The sequence below is a fragment of the Mesoplodon bidens genome (assembly GCF_964165515.1).
Source record: "Mesoplodon bidens genome assembly, chromosome: 1".
Lineage (NCBI taxonomy): Eukaryota > Metazoa > Chordata > Mammalia > Artiodactyla > Ziphiidae > Mesoplodon > Mesoplodon bidens.
This window is the reverse complement of record NC_138176.1, coordinates 104,005,055-104,029,916: the sequence shown is the minus strand read 5'-3', so window position 1 is coordinate 104,029,916 and position 24,862 is coordinate 104,005,055. Positions and strand designations below refer to the sequence as shown.

The window sequence follows — 24,862 nt, the reverse complement described above, 5'->3', positions numbered from 1 at the left end:
AGCGCTAAGGGACAGGCTGCCTGGTCCTGGTCTCTCCTTTAGGAGGCGGGCACACAGCAGGGCTGTTTGGAGCAGCATAGGAACTGTAGGAAAGGCAGCCCGTGCGGCGATGGGCACACAGCAGGCGTCTGAGGACACTGCTGAGCTCACACCATTAGTCTCCCCCGCCCCGCCCCGCCCCACATGGAGCCCTCAGTGGTGAGCACGGTCCCTGCCCTCCAGAGATGGGGGGCAGTCCTGCCCAGTGACAAGGGCTCCCACTACTCAAGCTCCAAGGCCGGCGAGCAGGGGGCCCTGTGCTGGGGCCAGGAGTCAGGGTGCGAGCAATTCTGCCCACTCCTGGGAACCCCCAGGGCCACCTGGTCCTCTGTGCCTCAGGTGGGCATAATGACACCGGCCGGCCTCCACCACTCGGGGAGAGTGCTGTGAAGTCAAGCAAGGCCCTGGGGTCGTGGTCGAGGCCTCAGTGACCGACCCCTTGGGCAGCGTGGCACACAGGGGCCTGGCTGCCTCCGATCCCAACAGGATGGAGTGGGGTTCTGACCCTGTGTGTCTCATCTGGGACGCTACTGGCCAAAAGGTTAGGAAATTCGATGGAAGAAACACTTTAAATTTGACAAAAGTCATGCTCTTCATGTCTTCTCTTTGTGGGGTATAAGTCAATTTGGGACTGGACCCCAGGATTCCACGGGATCCAGCGGTTTGCAGTGTCCCTGTGACACCTGAGCAACCCCCGACCTTGCACCTGCTCGTTCCACAGCCCGGTCACCTGAGAGGTGCTTTCTGTCTCCTTAGGTGAGGAGGTCAGAGTCAGGGAGGAGGCAACCCCCGCAAGGGCAACAGCAGCCTGGCAGTCTGAGCGAGGCCCACCGGACCCCACGCCCACTCTGGTTTCTACTGTCCCCCAATGCTAGAATTGAGTCTACTTTGGGCCCAGCAGATGCAGGGGAGACCTTGGAGGGGCAAGCGGGGCTCCACGTACCTCAGGAAGAGTTCTATGTGGACCACGGCCGGCGCGATCTTCTCCACCACATCAGCGATGAAGTTGAATTTGTACCGTGGGCTGGTCAGCTGGTGGAGACCTGCACTGGCAGGAAGAACCAGGTGCTTTAGTGAGGCCCAGACATTTGGGAAGGGGGGCTCACTTGCCCCAAGGATGGTTAATGCTGAGCTTCCTCACCTCACATCGCCAGGCCGGCCAGGAGGCTCGGAGAGTTCATAACACTTGCCCTGGGCCACACAGCACTGACGTGACGCTCAGGTTGGATCTGGGCTAGTCCCCCTGGGCCCTTGCCCTTTCTCTCAGATACAGCAATGTCCTGGCGTGAGGAAATTGACCCTTCCCCTTGCCAGCTCTGGCCTGTCCCTCCAGGCCTTGGGCTAGTGCAGTGGCTGGACAGGTTACAGCAGAAGCCCCTGGGTGGTCCCTTCTGAGCTGTCCGCTCCTGGCCATGGTGTGGCCCCCATCTGGGCCAGGTCGGCTGCCCCTGTCTGAGTCGCCAGGGCACCCCCGCCCCCTCCCCCGCCCCCTCCCCCCACCCCCCACCCTGATCTGTGTCTAACTTAGCCAGGCCCCAGGTTGGCTTGCCAGGCAGCTCACGACCTTCCCTGGAACATTTGCTGGCTCAGATTTCTGCTGCCGTCAGCAGTGGAGCTGCTGCTCGCCAGGACCACAGGCCTGAGATGTGTGGGTGGCACAAGGCCCACACCCCTTTGGTCTCCCTGTTCGGGCACGTGCTGGGGTCTCCCAGGTCCCCGCCAGAGACCGGCGCTGTCTGGAACCCACGCTGCTCAGCTCTGCTTGTAAGGGCTCCCAGGGCCTGAAATGAGTACTGGGCTGAGCACCACTGAGCTCCAGCTGTGTGGCTTTAGGCAAATCACTTACCCTCTCTGGGCCTCAACACCTCACCTGAAATGTGAGACCAAAGGTGCCTCTCCACCCCCATCCCTCAGGGAGCTGTGGGAATAGGCTGTGACTTGCAAACTGTAATGCTCCCTGCCTCGGCAGGGGTGGGAGGGGAAGGGGGGAGCCCACCACCCACCCTGCTCCCTGATGTTGGTGAACAAAGAGGGCTTGGCCTGTAAGGTCCAGCTTTGCAGCTCTTGTCTCTTGATGGTCTCTGGGAAGTGACTGAGCATCAGGATCTAGAGAAAATCTGGTTTTCCTGGTTCTCCAAAGGGACGGGAGGGAGCAGGCTGGGTGCAGCACAGGCGCAGGGTGCAAGCCCACAGTCGCTGCCTCATAAACATCGTGGACAAATGCAGTCCCATCCACAGCCCGACTCATCTCCCCAGCTGTCCAGGGGGGCAGCCAGGGCAGGGGTCATCAGCTCCATCCTAAAGGTGGGGAAACTTGAGGCTCAGTTCGAGGAGAACCAGGCTCTGGACAGGGGCTGCAGGGCTCCCTTCCTTAGGGCCCTCCCTTCCCCACCGTGGCCCCCCAAGGCCCTGACTGTGAATTAAGCCTGAGCTGGGACTTGGGGCCCAGAGGAAAGCTTGCCTGGGGTTCCTCGGTCCGGGGAGGCGAGCAGGGTCCACCCCATGGATCCTGTGATGTCTGCCTCTCAACCAGCCTGTGGGCGCCGGTCACGACGGGCCCAGCCCCCTGCGGTCAGCCTGAATCAAAGGCTGCCTATCCGGGGTGGCTGGAGACTGGCTGGGAGACGTGGCCCACTGCCGGCCACCTCGTGGCTCCCTGATGATCAAACTGCGGCCGCCAGGGACCACTGTGCCCAGAGCCCTCATCCCAGAGGCAAAGTCCAGTGGAGGGGTGGCGTCTGAGATTCAGAGGTTGTGTTTGTGGGCAGCCGGGCCACGGCTCTGCCTCTCCGAGCAAACGTAGGTGCCAGGCACGTTTATTTCCACATGGATAGCCAACAGTCCCTGAAACTCTGGAGGAGAAGCTACCCGTCAGCTAGCCCGTGGGGCCCGAGCCTAGCTCTGCCTGCCCAATCCCAAGGACACTGGGAACCTGCATTCATGCTCTATCTTAAAGGCACAGGGAAGGAAGCCAGCCACCAACCTTGTTGCCCCTTCCAGGTTCTGATCTCTGACAAGAAAGCTCCCCTGCCAGGCAATCCCCACATCACCAAGGTCCCGGAGGACCCCAGGCAGTGGGGAGGACTCAGCACCAGGCCAGGATATACTCTGGCCAAGCCTCGTGCCCACCATGCCATGCTGGAACAGGCAAGCCCAGGCGGGTGAGGCCAGGTGTCACCCCTCCCTGCTCTGTAAACCGTGGGGGCCACTTACCCCCCGTCTCTGCTCCATCATCCACCATTCCCACGTGGACCGCTCCCCAGTTTTCCCTATCACGATGCTCTGGCCTGTCCTGGGTGCAGCTCAAATCTTGCCTCCTCCAGGCAGCCCCCCTGGCAATCTTCTTCCAGCCCTCCTTGGGGCTCCCAGAATAATGCCTCACCCACCACACTCGCTCTCATAGGGATGCTGAGTGCCTTCCGTGTGTGTGCTCAGTGCTGGGGACAGGACAGTGACCAGCCAGGCACAGCACTGTGTGACCAGTGACGGGACAAGGGGAGGGCCAGGGTGAGATGGGGGAGTCCAGTGGCACCCCTAATCCAGGCCTGGAAAAGCACATCGGGAGGGGAACAGAGATGCAAAGACACAGCATCACGCACGAGGGCAGCTATGGGTGGATTCGGCCGACTCCAAACTGGGCCCAGTGTGAATAAGACAGAGGAGGGGTGAAAACATCTGATCAGAAGAGGCTGCATTGCCACGTGACTCGATCCCAGATCTCAGTGTCTCCAAAGCTTTAGGCGCGTCTGTCCAGCCCCTGGCTGACCCAGCCCAGGTCCCGCAGGCTGAGCGCCCCGAGCTGCCCAAGCAGCCGAGGAGCTGACCTGGCCACCCGCAGATCTGGACAGCACAGCGGCCTCCCTCTAAATGCTTTTCTTTCCAACGTGGCCTCTCCAGAGATCACTTAAATAGGCGACACTCAATTTCATGTGAGGATTTAAAAACAAAAACCCTCTGTAAAGTATTCACAGGCCAAAGGCTGGCGGGAAACACATCAGAATATTTCATGGTGGATATTCGGGGGCAGAGGTAAAGTTATGAGTGATTTTGTTTTCTTTTGTGGGTTTTCCAAATGTTCTCCCGTAAGCAAGTTAGGTATAGAAAGAAACAGAAGGGAGAGAGGAAGGCCTGGACGGGCTGTGAGCTGGGCTGGGGTGTGAGACAGCGGGAGGCCGGGCTGTGTTTCCCACCATCCCCTGCAGGGCCCTGGTGACTGGCGGGCTGTGGAAGCTCCAAGGAGAAGCCGGGCTGGGCTCACCTCCCACCCAGGCACCGGCTCCTCTGGGACACACACATGTCCGGATCCCCCGATAGCCCAGCTGTAAGCAGCATATGTGAGCCCCCAAGGCAGCCCTTGAGAGGGGGCACGGGAGGGAGGGTCTAACCCTAACCCTAACCCGAGGACGAGGATGATCTGCTTGACCCCATCCGGCCCAGCACACAGTAGGTCTGCAAACACCACCACAAAGAACATTGTTCAGCCTGTTAACCAGGTTTTGGGGGCAGGAGCCTCACAAGAGCAGCGTCAGTGTGTCCCAGGAAACAGGCCGGAGACAAAGATGGTTTAGGGAGGAGACAGGCCTGGAGCTAGCCCCAGGTCCCATGGACTTCAGAGCCCGTGCCCACCCTGACCCCATGGCCTGGGGCTCCCCTGCGGAGCCCCTGGGTCAGCCGGCTAGTGACACAGGCCCTGCCAGGCCCTGTCCCTTTAAGCTGGCGAGGTGGGTGGCGGGGAGGAGGTGGGAGGCGGGCAGGGCCTGCTTCCTGGTCCTCCTCCCCACACACAGATGAATCATCCCATGAATCAGTGGGAAGGGAAGACGTGGTTCCCACTGCCTCTTTCCACATGAAAACCTTGGGCCCCACGGCTGGGAGGCAGACTCTGTTTATTTGGGGGTTTTGACAACCCCCATCCCCGCCCTCACACTGTCCTGGAGCCAAAGTTCTGAAGTCAACAGTCAGTCTTGACCAGATTCAGCTGTTAGCATTTTTTTGTTTGTTTTCAAAAATAAGCTGTAATCCACAGGCTTTGGAAGTTCTAGTCAGGAAGAACTTGACACAGAGCAAAGCAAACAAGGCCAGGTGTCCAGCGGTGGCGCCCTCCCGCAAGAGGAAGGGGCACAGCCAGGGCGGAAAGGGACGGGGAGAAGGGCTGGCAGGGAGCCAGGTGGGGCCCGGGGCTCCACCTCCCACATTTCTGCGTGTCAGGGCTTCCGGCACAGCGGCCGACCCTGAAAGAGGACCTATGATGTGCCAGCTCTGGACAGTCACAACTGCCACGGAATGGATGGGGAAATCGAGGCCCAGGGTGGGACAGTGACTGGCCCAGACACCCCACAGGGCCACTGACACTGCTGCACGGGTTGTGTACTGCACAACTCCAAGACCATTCTTAACAAGCATCACAGCATGACTATCTCCCTTGGAATTGTGCAGTGCACAACCTGTGCAACCGTATGCATCACCCGTCCAGCACACAATGGGCAGAGCCAGGACTGAGACCCAGTTCTTTCCTCTAACTCTGAGGTCACAGCCCCTTCTTTTTTTTTTTTTTTTTTTTTTTGCTATATGCGGGCCTCTCACTGTTGTGGCCTCTCCCGTTGCGGAGCACAAGGCTCCGGACACGCAGGCTCAGCGGCCATGGCTCATGGGCCCAGCCGCTCCGCGGCATGTGGGATCTTCCCGGACCGGGGCACGAACCCGTGTCCCCTGCATCGGCAGGCGGACTCTCAACCACTGCGCCACCAGGGAAGCCCTCACTGCCCCCTTCTTCTATTGCCTCCTGCAATCAGAAGACACCGCCCTCCCCCATCACCCAGTAGTTAGGTAAGAGCTGGGAATGGAGGTGCCATCCGCAGGTGCCCACAAGGTCCCAGGCTGCGCCCATCTGTCCACAACGCTGACTACAGCCTGCAGGCCAGATGGCAACCTCTCAGCAGGGCTCACGGACCTGGGTGTCCAGGTCCCATTTACATTTGTAGCCTTGCTACTGCCGCACACCCCCGACCCGGTACCCTCGGCTCTGGTTCCCCAAGCATGTGTGCTCTGAAGCGTCCCCCCAGACCTTTGTAATCAGTCCCTCCCTCATCACCGCCAGGCCCAGGCCAACACACCTCCCCCGGGGAGCCTGCCCTGATTCAGTGGGCTCAGTGACCGAGTTCACTCGTCTGGGGCCCAAGGCACCTGGTGACCCCTCCCAGACCTGTCCTTTGAGACTGTCCCCGTGGGCTGGGCGCCCTTGACCCACAGTGGTGAGTGGAGAGCAGCAGGGGAGCAGGGCAATTACCAGGGGCTCCTCCACAGCCTTTCGCCCTCACCCCAGGCCTCACTCACCACCAAGGGGCAGGCTTTGAAGTCTCAAGAGCCGCCTTCCGGGTCTGATTAGTTCCCAGGACGGCTCCCTGCCTGTGTTTTTCTTTTTCTTGAAAACATGCCTGTCCCCGATTGAACTGTCTCCCCCCAGCCAAAGACAGTGGCTACAGCTCCCGGGGGGCGATGCTGCTGTCTGCGACCCCCAGGCTCCCGTCTCTGGAACCCAGGGCTGAGGGCTGCAGCCGGGCCTCCCTCTCCGTGGGCCACGCCAGCCTGGGTTCCAGGCACTTATGATAGCAGGGAGTTCTCACAGCAGTTCTGCAGGGCAGGAATCTTCACCCATTTTACAGGTGAGGAAAAAGGCTCAGAGAGGTCAGGAGACCCGCCAAGGCCCGCAGCCAGGTCCCAGACCCCTGACCCCCGGCACGTCTCTCTCCCCGTGCTGGTCCTCAGCCAGGGTGACTGGCTGTCCCGCCCCCAGGAGAGCCCAGCCTTGGCCGGTCCTCAGCTTAGGGCCAGCCTGGCTTTTCTGGCTGTGAATCCCACTGGGGCTGCAGCCAACCCTGTGGAGGAGAGGGCTCGGCTATCAGCTCGTTTGTGCTTTGTCAAAGGGGCCCCACAGGCCAGGCAGGACTCCGGGCTGCCCACAGGGCCGGTGGGGTCAGCCCCTGGTCCTCCTCTTACAGGAAGCCCTCCCTGCCCTGACTGGTCCATCAGCTGACTCCTCTGGGTTCAGGCTCCTCAGCTGTGATGTGGGTACTGAACGAGGCCAGTGGAACCCCCGTGGGCACGGCCTGGCACGTGGCAGCTGCTCCACAAACACTGCCCTCCAGATCCTTCCCGTCCTCCACTGCCCCACCTTCCTCTCACAAACTCCACTTATGTCAGATACGTCCACTTGTCAACATTTAGGTTTATTCCCACTAACGCCTATTAATTAACGCTTACATCGTGCAAAGCACTTGAAATTCATTATCTTATCGATTGTCAATGACCCAGTGAGGAGGATCTGTTGTCCCCATTTCACAGATGAAGAAACTGAGGCATGGAGAGCTCAGATTTGCAGCGTCTCTCCACGGGAAGTGGTAGAGCTGGGACTCACCCCTGAGCAGCCGGGAACAGAACTGGGTCTCAGTTGTGGCTCTGCCCATCATTTGCTAGAGGGTCTAGAGAATACAGCTGGGCAGGTTGTGTACTGCTGCCCTCTGCACCAGACCGGGCACTAAGTTTGGGATGCGCACACACCCACACGTCCTGGCCACATCTTTGCTACACTGAGGACAAGGGGCCTGTGATTTTATTCTCTTTCCAACCTGTTTATTCAACACCCTTATCAAAACCAAGCAGGGAGGCCACTTCCTCAAGGTGCTGGAGGCCTGCCCGGGGTATAGGGCACTAGATGCACAGTCAGGAGGACCCGGGTTCAGCACAGCTGTCCCTCCCCACCTGGTGACCTCGGGTAGCCCACTACACCTTGATGAGTCTTTTCTTCTAAACGGCCGTGACAAAAACACCCAGACACGATGTGTGTTTAGCCCAGAGCACAAGGTCTCGCCCTTGACTCTGGTAAAACCTGATGGCTTCTCACCCTCAGAGCAGGCCCAGGAGGAGGCCGCTTTCAGACCCTCTGGCAGGACACACCGGCTCACTCGGTCAGCCGCCGGCTACTCCGTCATCCAGTTTGCACGAACCCCAGGTTTCCAAGGAGGCCAAGTGAATCTCTGCTTGGCCTCATTTTTCCCCAGAGCTCCCGGCAGCTGAGAGGTACATGTCAGGCCAGGTGGACACAGCCAGTGAGTTAAGTCTGGCACACCCTTGCTCCAGCTCACCCAGCACAATGCTCGCAGTGTGACCAAGTCAGGGCAGTTCATCCCCAAAGCGTCTGGGTGTCTCTGCTGGGTCCCCTCGGATGTGGACTTGAAGGCAAGGACAGACCTGGATTTGGGCTGGGTGGGGGTGGAGCTCCACAGGCCTCACAGGTCATGGCGGGGCCCCCAAAGCCTGGAGAGGTGATGAGCCTGCTACCCTGTCCCAAACCTAGGCCACCCCTTCTCAATGACACAAACAGAGCAATACTGCCACCAACACACGGACAGGGCCACTCATCAGCCAGGTTCTTGTCATGGAACCCTGTGCCCCACTAGACACCCTCCACAACAGAGCCCCCCGCCAGAACCTGATCACAACTCTCCGAACCCGCTGCTCCAGGAGAGGCCCCGCCACCCACCCTGACCCCCTACCCCCATCAGTCATGAGATACTAATGCCTCTGGAGCCTGTCCCCCTCGGCTGTCCCCCTAGCTCAGGCCTCATCAGTTCTTCCTCCTCAGGGCACCAGACTCGCACTAGCTGGGCCCCTGTACCCACTCTGCACACCTGTTACCCATAAGCCTTCAGGGGTCCCTCACCTCCTAAAGATGGGTCACTCTCACAGCTCCTCCATCTGGCACCAGCTTATGCTCAGCATTTCCTGCTGTCCTCCTCAGCACAGGCTCTCTTTGCATCAACCTCTCCATGGCTGTTTAGATGCCACCTCCTCCAGGAAGCCCTCCCTGATCTATGTCTCTCCCTATCCCGGAGATGGAGGGGGTTCTCCCTCCCCTGAGTTCCACACATTGTCATCTGTCCCTCACAACACAGATGATCAGGGATTTCACAAGGACTCAGATGGTGGTGGTGATGGTGGGCAGGCTGCAGAGGCCAGGATGTACTGAGCCTGCAGGCTGCATCAGAAGTCCTGCTTGGTCCCAAAGGCAGTGGTCCCAGAGTCACAGCAGGGCTTTGGGCTGGGGAGATGTGCGTCTCATACCCGCCCCCTCAGGCCACCGTGTGGAGGTGCATGGGAAGGGGAGAGGCCTGGGAAGACAGACTGGACCGGGTGCTGTGGGATCCCAGTACACCTCCAGACCAGCTCAGTGAGTGTGGAGGGCGAGGGTGCTTCCCAGGCCAAGCCCTGGGGGGAAAAGGACAGCTGCACAGCACCCCGGGCCTTAAGCTCCTCTTGGCTGGACTCCTGGCTCTTCACGAGTCCTCAGGAGCAACCAGATGCTGCAGTTCAGCCCTGCTGTCTGGGCAGGGGGAGTGAGAGGAGTGGGGATGCCTGATGAGTCCTGAATGCAGAATTCTGAGACCCACAAGGCCCCAGGAAGCTGCTAAGAGGATTAAAAATCGAAAGCCAACAAAGCGCTTAAATAAATAGAGCCGATAGACTCTGTTGGCACCTGCACTGAGGCTGAACAATAAAAGCTGATGATTAAATGCCACGTTGTGAACCGCCCAGGGCTTGAGATTCTGATTTAACTGCACGCTTGAAGGCCTATTTGTCTGCAGCTGTAGGCAGAGAGGCTGTGAAAAGGGACACCTCTGCTCTACGCAGACCCTCTGCACACAGTTCTCTGGGTTTTACTCTCCCATTGATAGATATTCACCCACACCGTGTAGTACCTGCCTAGCACAGACACGGGAGTACACAAGAGCTCCATGGATAGGTAGTGAACCCATTATCACTGGAGGCATGGAAGGAGGGACACCCACCACGTGGGCCAGCCTTTCATTCCACAGCACCTACTGAGCCCAGGTGCTGGACAGACGTCTGTCTGTGGTCACTGAGCTACTGTCCTCTTCTCACCCTCCTGTGTTTCCCCCACTGTCAGTTTCTCCAGGACACAGATGGGGTCTGACTCATTACAGGGGCCTTGTTACCAGCCCAAGGCCAGCAGGACACACAGAGAAGGTGCTTCACAGGCGTGGACTCCCTCAGTCAAGAATAAAGGTTTCAAAATGCCTAGACCACCTCCAACCTCCCTGCTGACCCCTGGCACCCTGGAGCCTGATTCTAACAGCATCCACTACTTGGGAGAGCTGGCACTGGAAAGGGCCCACAGATACCACCGAGCTGCAGTGGGCAGGCACCAGGCCCACCCTGAGCCCTCCGCCTCCCAGACCCACTAGGTGGCTGGTTCCGAGCCCCAAGTCAGAAGGTGCAGTGGGTGCTCAAGAAATGATAACGCCCATCTCCATGACATCGAGTGGCACCATGCTCCCAGTCTCCTGGGCACAGTCCAAACACAAGACTGACCTCATCACCCTCACTTCTCTTAAAACCTTTCAATGGCTCTCCCGTATAATCATGGCTAATCCCACATAACGCTTCCCAAACTGGGCTCCCCGGAACCCCGGTGTGCCAGGAGGAGGTCACGTGTGCTCTGCCAGGAAAGAGCTCTGTTGAAGTTCTCTTGGAAAACCCTGGGTTTTATCATTTTCTGTTTTTTTTTTTTTTTCCTTGCTGTAGGTTTTCTCAGAAGCTCTGATAGACTCAAGTGGAGTGTGAATCCCCATTGCAGGGCTGGCGTTTACTTTCCCAAACTTTTGGGGCCACAGGACACTTATTTTCAGAATCCCAGACATGATTCGGGAAGCCTGGCCTACAGGATGAAGCCTAGCCTACAGGATGAAGCCTAGCCTACAGGATGAAGCCTAAAACACGACATTTATGGGCCACTTGTGGTCCTGTCCCAGCCAAGCCGCCCAGCCTCGGGTGTCTCTCACAAGCCTACGCACGCACGCGCACACACACGCATCCCCTGCACCACAATTGCTCTGGGCTACGTGGCTCACCATGCACATGCCTCCACGTGGTGGTTCACGCTGTCTTCTCTTCCCAGAAAGCCTATCCCTTCCACTACCTGGAAGACGTGTCCCCATCCTTGGAGATTCAGTTTAGATGCCCCTCACCCCTGAAGGTTTCCAGGCACTCCACGCAGCCGTGCTCCCCACGGCAGAGCCTGTTCTGGTGGTCAGCATCTCCTGGTGGGCAGCTGCGGGCTGAGGGCACACAACGGGGCCTGACAACTCCATCACCGTGAACTCCGGGCCCAGCGCAGGTTGCTGCACTCAGAGCACCTGCGGAACCGATGCCGGAGCCTGCATTCCTAAGAGGTGCCCCAAACAAATAAGGGCACAGCAGGGTTTTCCAGCATTTTCTTCCACAGGGTCAACCTGTGTGGCAAGAAGCAACCCAGAGCCAAGTCCAGGTTAGGGGAGGCTGTTCTAAGGTTTGACGGGACTGAGAAATTTCCTACCCCGACGGCCCGTCCCCACGGAGCTCCAAGCAGTCCAGAGGCTCCACAAGCCCGCTCCCCATTCCTAAACAGCCCTCAGGTGACATGCGTTTTAAGCACAGTGCAAAACAAGAAAGGAAACATCACATGTCACTCAATTGGCGTCTCTTGAATATCCAGACTGGATATTTAAGGCCAGGAAAGATTGCTTTGCATCCAACACCCAGGCAGGGAGAGATATGGGGACCAAGGGAAATGAGACACAATATGGGTAAGTTTTGATGAGGCCAGAGGCTGGAGAGATGTAGAGCTAGACCAGGCCCCTCGGGGTGGCTAGTAGAACACCGGGTTTCACTGTTGACTACTTCTGTGCCCTTGGGGACAGCATTTTACCTCTCCCAGCCTCAGTTTCCCCACCTGGAAGACCAGAAAGCTGGTTGGATGATTTCTCAAAGAAACCATCACTTGTGCCCGGGGAGTGTGGACCTTGAGGCTCCTCCCTGGCTCTGAGCCTGTTTCCCCAGGAGACTGCTTCATTCCACCCCCCCGCAGTGCTAGCGGAGCAGCCCGACCGAGCGCTTACCCGATGGGCAGGCGCCTTTCTGCAGCTGGCGCACGGGCGTCCCGGAGAGCTGCAGCGCGCGGCGGCTGGCCGCCTGCAGCGCGCACACGTTGGCGTAGGTGTGCCCGTCGGTGCCGCACACGGCGTGCGCCCAGCGACACCGACACACGCCGCGCACACACTCCAGGCTCTCCCCGCACGGCGAGTCTACGGCGCGGCCGCACGGCTCGCCCTCGACGGCGGCGCACACCAGGCAGCAGTTGCAGAGGTCGGGCACGTAGCCGCCAGGACAGCGGGGACTCGGGCACCGCGACACGTCGCAGCGCGCGGGGCACGACGTGGCCAGGGGCTCCCGGGCCAGCGCCAGCGCGACCAGGGCGGCCAGGAGCAGCCCCCGCGCCTGCATGGCGGACGGGCCCGCGGCGGGCGGCAGCGCGGGGGACCGGCCAGGGGCGCACCGAGGCCGCTGCTCCGGGCGCCGACGGAGGGAACACGGGCGGGAGCGCGGCCACACGCGCCGGCGGCTCAGGCGGGCGGGCGCCGGGACCGCAGAGACATGCCCGGGGCGCGGAGAACGCGGGGCACTGGGGAGGCGCCCGCTCCCTCTGGGCAGACGGTGGTGGGTAGCCGGCCCCGCCGCGTTTAAAGGCGCCGGCCTCCCGCCCGCCCTCGCTGGAAGGGGGCGGCCCGGCCCCTCCGCCAGCTCCGCCCCGGCCCAACCGCCCCCGCCCGGCCTTCCGGGCCTGGACCCACCCGCGGCCGAAAGCTGGGCCTGCCTGCTCTGGGAAACCGGTGTGATGGATATTCTGTGACCCCGCCCCCGGCTAGGGGCCTTGGGGAGGAGGAGCCACCAGTGTGCGGGCCTCCGGCACCCCTGGGGATCCCTGAGCTAGCCGAGTTCATGACTGAGTTCCAGTGACCTCAGCTACTCGCCCTCCCCTCCCCCTCCTAGAAATGTGCCGTCCGGGCTCCTCCTCCCCGCCTGCCTCCCCTCCCTCTCCCCCGCCCCACGGGCCTCCTCAGCCAGGAAGCCCTCAGGACAGGCCCCGACCAATCCACGTTAGTGGGAGGGATGGATGCCACCCCTCCTGGCTCCCCACCTCCACTGGGGACAAACCTTCAGGAGGTGCCGCCCCCACCCCATTGTAGGGTCTGGGACTTCCCTGGTGGTCCAGTGGTTAAGACTCTGCGTTCCCAATGCAGGGGGCCCGGGTTCGATCCCTGGTCAGGGAACCAAATCCCCTATGCCGCAACTAAAGATCCTGCATGCCGTAACTAAAGATCCTGCATGCCGTAGCTAAGACCTGGTGCAGCCAAATAAATAAATAAATAAATAAGAGGGTGCAGGGTCTGGATGCGGTCATGGGTCTGGGGGCTGGTGGGGTCAAGCCAGGAGCTCTGCCCCACCTGGGCCAAGGGTCCAGAAACAAAGGCAAGTCAGAGTGGCGACCCATTTGGCAGCGAAAGCCCTCAGGTTGCAGACCCTGGAGTTAGGGGTCTGTACCCTCTCTGGCAGGCCCTTCAGCTGCCTGCTGAAGTCTGGAGAGCCCTGCTCGGAATGATGTCTTTTAAATGCATAAAACAAGCTGCACAGCAATGCTCTTATTAATCCAGTTATTTAAACATATAAATCCACAGTATGTACACGGCTTCTCTGTGAACCCCGTAAATAAGATCTGGCCAGCAGTGGGACACCTGGCCAGATTTCAGAGCACAAGGGGGTCTAGAGGTGCCTGCAGCCGCTGAAGCATGGGGGGGAAATACCTGTGTTCCTCTCGGTGACAGGGTCACAGGGGCCCTGTGGCTTGGGCCTGCTTCACCATGGAAGGATATGCTGGGCTTCAGGGGAGGGGATGGTGAAAATAAAGATTTTTTTTTTTCATCCAAGTTTTCAGACATCCAGGTTAGGAACCTCTGGCTCAGAGGAGGGAGAGGGAGCTGGGGGCAGGGGGAGGGACTGTGTCTGGTCCCTGAGGGCCTTGGCGTCCTTGAAGGACTGGGCACTGCTGAGAGGTCAGACGGGATGTGGCCCATCAGACAGGTACGCTGGAGGAAGTGGCTCAGGCTGGGGTACAGAAGGGGAGCTGGGGGCCCTGAGAGGCGGTGGCCGTGAGCGTAGGGTTGAAGGTCAGCAGGAGAACGGGCCGCAGGAGCCTGGGTCTTCCCTTTCTAAAAGGCCCTTTGACAAAGGGCAATGGGATATGCACTTCTGCCTCGAAAAACTGGAAATGCATTTTGCTTTGAAGATGTGGAGAATTTCAGGCCTTCCTTGGAATAACCCAGAATGCCAGGGGTGGGGGACCACAGGGCTGGTCTGGGCCTCCCCCAACCCTGGCCAGGGATCCTGGTTTGTCTCTCCTCTAGGGAGGGTGCAGGCCTGAGGGGCAGAGGGAGTGGCCCATGGGCCCAGAATGTCCTGGAGGCACCATGACCCAGAGTAGGCTCCTTGGGGGGCCTCGGCATGCCAGACATCCAACCCTGCCGGGGTGCTCCAGTGCACACAAAAACAGAGACCTGGGTAGGACCGAGAGCTCATTTCTTCTAAACCTTTTGTCTACAGGTGGGGAAACTGAGTCTCAGAGAGGTCCTGGGCTGGCCACAGCTGCAGACCAGAGCTCTCACAGCCCTCTACAGTTTACACGGGACAACGCCTGCTGTTCTTGGGCCCTACAGCTCTTCAGGTGCTCTGCTTACATGATTTGATGCCATATTCACGGCTGCCCTGGGAGGTGGGTATCACGATCCTTGAAGGAGGCTCTGGGATGCACGGGTCACAGTGTGTGACAGCCTGGGACTCAGTCCACGCTCTTCCCTCAAGACCACACTGCCCCCAACGGTCACCTGGTTTGACCTTTACAACTGTCTTGCAAAGGGGATATTTATTCCCCTTGTACAGATGGGGAAACTGAGGCCCAAAGTGAAAGGACCCATCCGTCGCTTCCCTTCTCCCCTCTGAAACTGGGGTGCAGTCCCTGGGGTTGCCTTTGTTTTTGCCTGAAATAGGCAGGCCCCTCTCACAGAGGCTGCAGTGAGCATGGCTGGCCCCAGGCCCAGAATGTTCTGTCGGTAAAAAGGGAATCTGTTTCCAGATGTTAGTGCAGCTGCCGGGGAGACGGAGGGAGCAGCGCCCCCTGCTGCTCCCACTCCATCCTGCCTCTGGGTGCAAACCAGGGCACCTTCAGTGGCTTCCGCGCCTGCTGCAGGAGCCCCTCCCGCTGGATCTGAGTCTCCCCGCCTGTGGGTGAATGTCTTCAGAGGCCTAGGATGCTCCCAGGTGGTGCTTCAAGGAAGGTGGAGGCTCTTCTTATTTATTATTCATTCATTTATATTTACTCCCCCTTACCCCCAACCGTTGGTACTTAAGGCCTTTTACAAACAAGAACAAGGTAAAAAGGAAGGAAGAGAAATCAAGTAAAGCAAAAAAGAGTGATAGAAAAATAATGGGAAGCCAGAGGCGGAGCTAATATACAAATTCTTGTCACAGATGCTATTTTTTAGCGCATGCCCATAAATTTGGCTCCCAGCTTCCTGGTAGCCAAGGCAAAGATGGAAACGTGATGTCCGTGTTGCAGAAAGAAGCCATTACTCCAAAGCAGCTTGACTTCTCACTACTAAGGGGAAAGAGGTGTCCCCAGGGAGCCTCAGAAAGGATTCTGCAGGATGGCCTGACACCTTCCACCGCCGGTCCCGTGTGGCTCCCCAGAAAATAGCTCTCATTGGGAATGAGGGTCAAGCCAGACTAGGGATCCTGCAAGAAGCTCCATTCCTCAGCAGGTGGGATTCAGACTGGCCCAGGCGGAGCAGGGGAGCTCTGCAGTAAGTGCCCAAGCTTGGTGGAACATCCTAGAACCTCATTCAGGAACAGGAGCATGTGATACTGAACTTGATGAGAACTTGCCTTACTCGCTCATGAGAACGCCTTCCCCACGTAACACACTATACCGCAGGGAAAGAGCTCCACGAACCTTTCAGTGCACGGGCTGGGTCAGCCCATGTGACCCTTGGCACACAACACAGCAGGGCGAGAAGGTTCCAGAAGAGGGGAGCGGGCCATGAGGACTGAAGGCCGTCAGAACCATGTCAACGAGGGCCCCAGACACTCTGCTCTGGGACCCTCTAACAAAACATAGCCCAGGGGACCGAGGCATTCTCCCCATAGCCTGGCACCCAAGGACCCAGGCGGGGAGACCGGTGGGGTTGCCTGGCACATCCCTGAGCACCGGCAGAGCAGCGAGCGGTGGGTGGAGGGCAGTCGTGCTCCCTGCAGACTCTGCCTCATGGTCACCATCTGGGTATGGTCACCATCTGGGTCGTGCCTGACTCCGCTCCAGATGTCAGCCCCTCGCAGAGATGGACAGTGTCTCATCTCCCCAGTGCTGGCCAGGCTGGGCGTTGGCCAAGGTTACTTACACTGATCGGAATGGAATTGAGTCCATCCAGGCGGGAGCCCTGGGGGACCTCCACCCCAGGCCTCCCTCTCTGCACAGAGTTGGATAGCCGGCCGGGCCTTGGTCCGCGGGTCGAGCTCTCCAAGCTCTGGGAAGCCTCTACCCTTCGACCTGAACTTTGTCTAAGGCTTCACATTGGATGAGGTCATGACTTAGGTCACTTTGAGGACTTCGCATCCCGACCACACCTCGGCCTGCAGTAAGTCTCGTCAGCCCGTGTTAGTGGGTGACTCAGAGGGTGGGCCCCCTGCACAGGGTTAGGGTGGGGAGGGGATCAGGGTGGGTGGGACCCACTCTGTCTTCAGCCCCCAGCCCCTTGGCCCTTACCACACTTGGAGGAGGTGAGTTTCTCTGAGAGAGAGAGTTCCCTCCTCACTCCTGAGTCCTCCCTGGCCCCTGGCCTCCAGGGGCAGAGGGGGAGGGGCAGACACCAGCTAGCACTCAGGACTGCTCTGGGGACCCTGGGGAATAGGTGCTACTATAATCCCCATTTTGCAGGTGGGGCAGCCAAGGCACAGAGAGGTGGGGTAAAGTGGCCAAAGGCACAGAACCTGCCCGAAACAGAGCAAGATATGGACCCAGGGTGTATGGCTCCAGCGCGCATGCCCACAGCCAGTTCGCTGCACTGTCTCAGGGCAACCACACCGTGACAGCACGCACGGAGGATGCTGGGGCAGAGGGAAGCCTGGGGGCTGGACGGGGGCCACTCTGGGGCCCAGGTGAAAGGAGGGCCTTCCCTGAGTGGGCTCTGAATGCTGGGGAGGGGTCTGCTGGACAGAGCAGGAAGACAGGGAACCCCAGGAGAGGGTTCAGGGGTGCAAAGGGGGCCAGCAGGGTTAGGGAAGGCAGGCCTTCTCCCTAGGGCAGTGGGGACCCCTGGAGGAGGAAAAGTAGCAGCATAACATGGTCAGCTGTTCTGAGACAGCTTGCTCTGGCTACATGAGGGCCTGGATTGGCCAGAAGGGGGTGTGCAAAAAGTAAGGGACCTGGCGGGGGATTCTGCTGAGATCCAGGTGCAAGGTGATGCCTTGGCCCCAAGTTGTTTGCGGGTAAGCGACAGAAAGCCCCACTCCAACTGGCTTCAGCAAAAGAGGGCTTATTGGTGCACCTTCCTGGTAGGTGCAAGGTGACCTAACGTCAGGTATGGCCTGATTCAGGAACTCACAGTGTCCTCCGGCCCATCTGGGATGTGCTCCCCGTGGCGCTGGTTTCATTCTCAGGCTCTAGGGGTTGCGGGATGGCTGCCAGCAGAACCAGACTCACATCCTCTAAGGGGCCTCTTCCCCTGCAGTCCCAGCAAAAGTCTCAGCGTGTCTTATGATGGTTCTCACATCCATCCCTGACCCAGTCACGAAGGCAGCAGAGGCAGGTGCTGCCTGCAGTCCAGCTATGATCACCCCCTGCCGGGCTCAGCATTGTCCAGCCAGATGACAGTCCCAGGAGGCAGGAAGGTAAGTCTCAGAGACTGAGCTGAAAGAAGCTGCACAGTGACCGAGACCAGCAGATCTGGGCATTCCCTTCACAGAGGTGGACACTCTGCTTGCACACCTCTAGTGACGGGGAGCTCACTATCCATCAAAGCAATCCTTCCCGTTGTTAGAATGTTCTTCCTTTGATTGAGCTAAATGCTGCTCCTGTAATTCCCACCTCTGGACTTTGCTGGACCCCAGGAGACTGTGGAGAAAACATCAATTCCCTTATCTACAAAAGAAGACTGCAGGGACTTCCCTGGTGGTCCAGGGGTAAAGAGTCCGCCTTCCAATGCAGGGGTTGTGGGTTCGATCCCTGGTGGGGGAACTGAGATCCCACACGCCATGGGGTAGCTAAGCCCATTCACCACAACTACTGAGCTCGCGCGCTTCAATGAAGATTGAAGATTGAAGACCCAACGCAGCCAAAAAACAAAAATAAGAGTAAAGAAAAATTTAAATAATAATAATAATAAAGAAAAAAAATAAAGCTGCAAACATCAAAGGCTGGTCATCACGTTGCTTCTCTATTAGTTCCCTTGTGACCTTGGGCCTCAGTTTTCTATCTATCTAGAGAATGAAAAGAAGGAAACTTCCTCCTGGGGTTCCTAAGGACCAACAGAGGCAGTAGGTAGGGCTGTAAGATGGCCCCCAAGGTTCCTGACCCCGGTGTACACACCCTTCATATGCCCCTTGAGTATGGGTGGGCCTGACCTAATCAGGTGAGACCTTAAAAGGGCCTGGGCCCTTCCTGAAGGCAGAGGCTCAAAGTGTAGAGAGATTGGAAGTGTGAGGGACCCATGGAGGGGGCCACAAGGCAAGGACATGGGGTGACCTCTAGGAGCTGAGTGGTCCCCAGCTGACAGCCCACAAGACAGTGGGGACCTCAGTCCTACAACCGCAAGGAAATGAATTCTGCCAACAGCCTGAAGGGCCTGAAGATGTCTTTCCTGCTGGGCCTCTAGTCGGGGTTGCAGGCAGCCAACACTGTGTGAGACCCTGAGCGAGGACCAGCCAAGTCGTGCCAGAGTCTTGCCCCACAGATACCATGAGACAATACATGTGCGTTGTTTCCAGCCACTAGGTTTGTGGTGATTTGTTTTGCGGCACAGAAAATGAATACAGGAGGTGAAGGCTGAGTAAGTGTGTTGTTAACTCTGAGGGGACAGAGAGAGCAAGTCAAGGGAAGCCGCTGGAGGGGACAACAGCCTGGAGGAGGGGAGGCAGTCCTTGGGGCCAAATCCCAGCCCTGGAGACAGCCACTCCTGGGCCCCACCTACTGACCCAGCTCTGCCCCGTCTCGGGGAGTTTCTTTAAGTACCACAAGGCGGGCGCTAGTTACACCCACCTCATGGGAGCAGAAAACCAAGCTAGGAGAGGTTCAGTGGCTTTCCCAAGACCCCAAAGCCATTAGGCAATGGACCCAGAGTTAGAAAATAGTTGGGTCTGACCCCAAAGTTCATGCTCTTACCCCAGCACCACACTTCTGTTCCATGCCCATTTTATAGAAGGGAAAACTGAGGCCCAAGAAGGGGAGGTGGGTTGCAGAGATGCCAGGCTAATTGTTAACAAAAGGTCACATGATTGAGCCTCTACTACGTAACAGCACAAAGCATCTGTGTCTGGTCCTCACCACATCCTCCCATTGACATGCCCGTTTCACAGATGAAAAGAGCAGGGCACAGAGGTTCAATAACTTGCCCAAGGTCACACAGCGAGCTAGGGAGCTACAGAATCGGGATTGGAACCCAGGCAACGTGCCTCTCCTACAAAAGCTGGTTTGGAACCAGCAGAGCTGCATGAGGGCCAGGCAAGGAAAGCTGATAGGAAGGAGTGGACAGATGTCTTAAAGGGGTCCTGGCTGATTGAAATGATGAAATCAGAGCCACCCGGCCAGCAGGGCTTGGTCCTTTTCCCTTCTTTTAAGACAACAATTCTCAGGTTTGACTGTCTGCAGCCCAAGCCCTTCTTGGAAATCACCCTGCCCCACCTCAACATTGACAGGGGTTGGACGTGAACCTCCCCCTGGACCAGAGCGGCTCACCCCACTCCTGGGAGGATACATCCTGTCCGTCCTGTCCAGCAAGACAACCCTCCCTGGACAGCCGGCTCAACCCCCAGCCAACGGAGCAGCTGTCCTGGAGGCTGCTGGGCCTCTGTCCACCCTCTGAGGAGCCGCCAGCCTTTCTTTCAGCCCCTGAGGCCCTTCTCCATCTTCGCTGGAGCTGGGGGGCAAGTTGATGCCCAGAAACAGTCATTCTGGCCATCCAGGGTGTCAGGATGGGCAGACTTGTTGGGAGTGATGGGCAGGGATCTGGCGCCCCTTTCCCCTCTCCCCTGGGCCACACTGCTCTCCGGGACCCCTGAGCTGTGTCCACATGGTCCCAGCGGGCTGCTAGACTGAAGGTGAGCCAAAGAGGAAGCATTTCAGAACTGAGGGCAAGGAGGCCGCCTGCTGGCCCTCTGGGGCTCTGCTCTAAGCTTTCATGCTGCTAATGGGACACAGGTGCTCCTTAGGCACTCCCCCCTCCCCGCCCCGTCAATGGTCCTAACGTGAAACCCGTTCCCACCACGCTCTGTGCCCATGTGTGGTTTAACCCCCGGGGGGTCCCTGTGCAGAAACTCTTAACCATCCCCATGTTTCAGGCCTAGGGAAGTGAAGTGACTCACCCAGGGCCACACAGCCAGGCACGGCAGACCTGGGTGCTGACCAGCGGGCCACACAGCTAGGCCCTGGTTTGTGGGTGTCCAGTTGGAGGCTGAGGTCACACAATCAGAAAGATGAGCTGCTCTGGGCCAGAGGGAGTCCCACAAGAGTCTAGAGTCCCCACTGAGCGTCCTTCTGATGGGCTTGCACCCCCTCAGGGATGGGAGCCCCTCCCACACACCCTCCAGGGCAGCCCACTCCCCTTTGTTCCTTGACCTGGCAGAACCTCACACCCATGTTTCTCCTGCCAGGCCGGGCTCCCCGTGGCTACCTCAGCCTCTCAGCCTGGACCCAGGGCAGACCTCCCAGCACCCACCCTGTGACAGTATAAGCTCTGGAGGCAGATCCTGGTGCTTTTTGAGAACCACTTCCCATTTTCCCAATCAACTGGAGCCTGGTTTTCTGTCCTCCATCATGAAACTCAGGTGGGTCTGAACCCAGTGCCATTCAAGGGTGAGCCCTGATCGGCTGAGCTTGTCAGCATATCCCAACCCCCTTCCATGGTGATTGGTTCAGGGGTCGGTCCTTTACCCAACGAGAACCAATCCACATAATCCATTCGCTGACACTGTTAGGAAGAAACGTTTCCTTCTACACACTTTCCCTCAGCGTGGGAACCAGGAAAAGTGGGACTGGCAGCCATCTGATGACCTTGAGGGGACAGTCTGCCTTGAAATGGAACTAACTGAGGAGTGGAACTGAGAAAAGGAGAGAAAGCAAGCTGGTCTTGAGCCTGGATCATGCCATGCCTGAAGCTGTTGTTTCTAAGCTATCAGTCGATTGATCCAGTAAATACTCTGTAATGTTGAAGTCAGCTTGATTTGAGTTTCCTGCAGTTACCTTCAACTTAGATTGTTGTACAGGGACTGTGCCCAGCCAGACCCTGACAATAAACATAGATTCAAGAAGAGAGCTCAGCCAAGTGGTGGGGGTTATGCACCTGCCACTTACAGAGTATCTGCCATTGCTGGGCACTGTCTCTTTTATGCCCCCATGACAAGGTTCCCTTTGTGCAGGTGAGGACCTGAGACCAAGAGATCACCGAGTCTCACCGAAGGCTAGGATTTGAACTTGGGTCTGTCTGACTCCAGAGCCCATGCCCTTCTCTGCCCCTAGGCAGTCCCCAGGCACTGCATGTGTGCTGGAGCCCAGAGCCTGGCCACACTGGACATCCAGAACCTGGGAGGCCATGAGGCTCCCCACCCTGTGGACCCCACCACGCGTAGCCAGCCTGCCAAGTCCACTGGCACTCTCTGGACCGCACATGTCAGGGGAGCATCACTAGCTGGCTCTGAGTATCCCTGCAGGGGGCATGGGCATGGCCTACGCCTGGCACTTTGGGAGGCAGCGCATGGTATAGCCATGAGCCAGCTCCAGGATGCAGGGGGCTCCAAGCTCAAGTTCTAGGCTCTTCCACGTCCTGCTGTGTGACTGTGTCAGTGCTCTTTCACCTCTCTGACCCTCAGTTTCCTCCTCCTTAAAATGGGCACGCTGAGCTTCCCTGGTGGCGCAGTGGTTAAGAATCCGCCTGCCAATGCAGGGGACATGGGTTCAAACTCTGGTCCGGGAAGATCCCACATGCCATGGAGCAACGAAGCCCGTGCACCACAACTACTGAGCCTGCGCTCTAGAGCCCGTGAGCCACGACTACTGAGCCCACGCGCCACAACTACTGAAGCCCACGTGTCTACAGCCCGTGCTCCACAATAAGAGAAGCCACCGCAATAAGAAGCCCGTGCACCACAACAAAGAGTAGCCCCCACTCGCCGCAACTAGAGAAAGCCTGCGCACAGCAACGAAGACCCAACGCAGCCAAAAATAAACAAAAATAAAAATAAGTAGATTTATTTTTTTTAAAAACGGGCACACTTGGCTCTCACCCTCCTGTGCACTATATCGCTCTCAGCTGCCACCAGGTAACCAGCTGAACAGGCAGCAAAGAACCAGGGCCCTTGTCCCCACCTCTCAGCCTGGGTACCGCCTCCTCTAAGTACCTCAGGACTAAATGTACCCCACAACTCCCAGCCCTGTGGATGACGGTTTCCAGCCTAAACACACGCCCCTCACCCACCCATCATCTCTTTGACTCTCATCCACTCCCCTGGCTCGAGCCCACCCCTCCCCTCTCTCCCAAACCCCGGACGTCAGTCCCCATCCCCACCGAGTGACTGTGTGACAGCACATCCGGTGACCTGCTCCCAGGGCTCCTCACCTCAGGGAATTCCTCCTCCAGCCCTCCTTGCTCCCGGCTCTTATATCACCAGAAACTTCTCCACCTCCGAATTCTCAGTTTCTAACAATCCCCCTTGGTTTGATTTTATTTATCTATTTATTCTGGCTGTGCCATGTGGCTTGTGGGATCTTAGTTCCCCGACCAGGGATTGAACCTGGGCCATGGCAGTGAAACCACTGAGTCCTAACCACTGGACTGCCATAGAATATCCCCCCCACCCTTGGTTTTAAAACAAATATAACAACTTCATCGGGATATAATTCACATGCCGTACAATTCACCCTTTTAGAGTATGATTCAGTGGTTTTGCAATATATTCACAAGTATGCACAACCATCACAACAATTAATTTTAGAACATTTCCATCACCCTAAAAAGAAACCCTGTACCCATCAGCTGTCACTCTCCATTTCCCCTTCACCCAGCCCCTGGTAACTGCTCATCTATTTTCTGTCTCTATGGATTTGCCTGTTCTGGACATTTCATATAAATGGAATCATACAGCACGTGGTCCTGTTGTGACTGGCTTCTTTCACTGAGCATCACATTTTCAAGGTTCAACCATGTTGTTGCATGTATCAGTACTTCATTCCTTTTTATGGCTAAGTAATGTTCCATTGTGTGACTATACCACATATTGAATGTCCATTTGTAACCCATTGTTATCCATTAATGGATGTTTGGGTTGTTTCCATTATGGAAAACACTGTGAACTTTCATATGTAAATTTGTGTGGCCATAAGTTTGCAGTTCTCTTGGGTACATACCTAGGAGTGGGGTTGCTGAGTCATATGGTAATTCTGTGTTTAACCATTTGAGGAACTGTTTTCCAAAGTGACTGCACCATTTCACGTTCCCATCGGCAGTGAGGCTCTGATTTCTCCACATCCTTGCCAATACCTTTTATTTTCTGTCTTTTAAAAAATTAACATAGCTATCCTACTATAGATGAGGTGGTATCCCCTTGTGGTTTGGATTTGCATTTCCCTAATGTTGAGCATCTTTTCGTGTGCTTATTGGCCATTTGAATATTTTCTTTGGAGAAGTGTCTATTCAGATTATTTGCCCATCTTTAAACTGGGTTACATACCTTTTTATTATTGAGTTATAAGAGTTCTTTATATATTCTGGATAAAATCCCTTTATGAAATATATAATTTGCAAATATTTTCTCCCATCCTGTGAGTTGTCTTTTCACTGGTATCCTTTGAAGCACCAGAGTTTAATTTTAACATGGAGTCCAATTTGTCTATTTTCTCTTTTGTTGCTTGTGCTTTTGGTGACATATCTAAGAAGCCTCTGCCTAACCCTCACATATCTAAGAAGCCTTTGTAACCCAAGGTCACAAAGATTTATTCCTGCATTTTCTTCTAAGAGTTTTATAGCTTTGGCTCTCCCATTTAGGACTACGATCCATTTTAAGTTAATTTCCGTATATGGTGTGAAGTAGGGACCCAGCTTCATTCATTCACATGTGGGATGCCGTGGTCCCAGCACCATTTGTTTAAAAGACTATACTCTCCCCACTGAGTGGTCTTGACACCCCCTCCCCTTCCCCACTCTGTTATACAGCACTTTGCCCATCGCGTGTCCTGCTCACGTGCCCCTCTGCAACAGTTCTGAGTCCCAGACCCCCTGGAGAAGACCAGGCCTAACCTTTCCCGTTTTCTGGAGTCAGTCATCGTCCTGGGGATTTTCCTCTCCCTTCCTTGGGCGGCTCTGATCTTAGTGTCCATTCCTCAAGAAGTCCTCGCAAGGCCTTTTCTCTCCTCTTTGCTCTCTGTCTCTGTCTCTCTTTGTCTCTCTACCTCTGTCTCTCTCTATCTCTCTGTCTCTGTCTCTCGCACAGATTTTCTCCTGGAATATTTGAGGGCGAGTTGCAGACATGACATCTCTTTACCTTCAATTCCTCGGCGTGCGTGTCCTAAGCACAGGGGCACCCCCTGCATATCCACAACACAGTGAGCAAAGGCTCAGGTCTGCTTCTGGGGAACCCGACCAAAGGCAGGCTGAGGTGAGAGGTCAGACTGTCT

General features: G+C 57.1%; 1 protein-coding gene across 3 annotated transcripts in view; it reads right to left on the bottom strand.

Annotated features, from left to right (window-relative positions):
- The window catches only part of HTRA3 (HtrA serine peptidase 3), a 33,041-nt gene extending 20,471 nt beyond the window's left edge, over positions 1–12,570 (bottom strand). For 2 of the 3 annotated variants that reach the window (XM_081233782.1, XM_081233783.1), the window contains exons 1-2: positions 11,994–12,522; positions 983–1,082 (exon numbers count right to left, since the gene is read on the bottom strand). In XM_081233782.1, the coding sequence (XP_081089908.1) occupies positions 983–1,082; positions 11,994–12,378 (485 nt within the window). In that variant the 5' untranslated portion in view covers positions 12,379–12,522. Of the gene's footprint in view, positions 1–982; positions 1,083–11,993 lie in introns of all 3 variants that reach the window. The other variant, XM_081233784.1, reaches the window with a different exon arrangement.
- Positions 12,571–24,862: the final 12,292 nt, after the last annotated feature.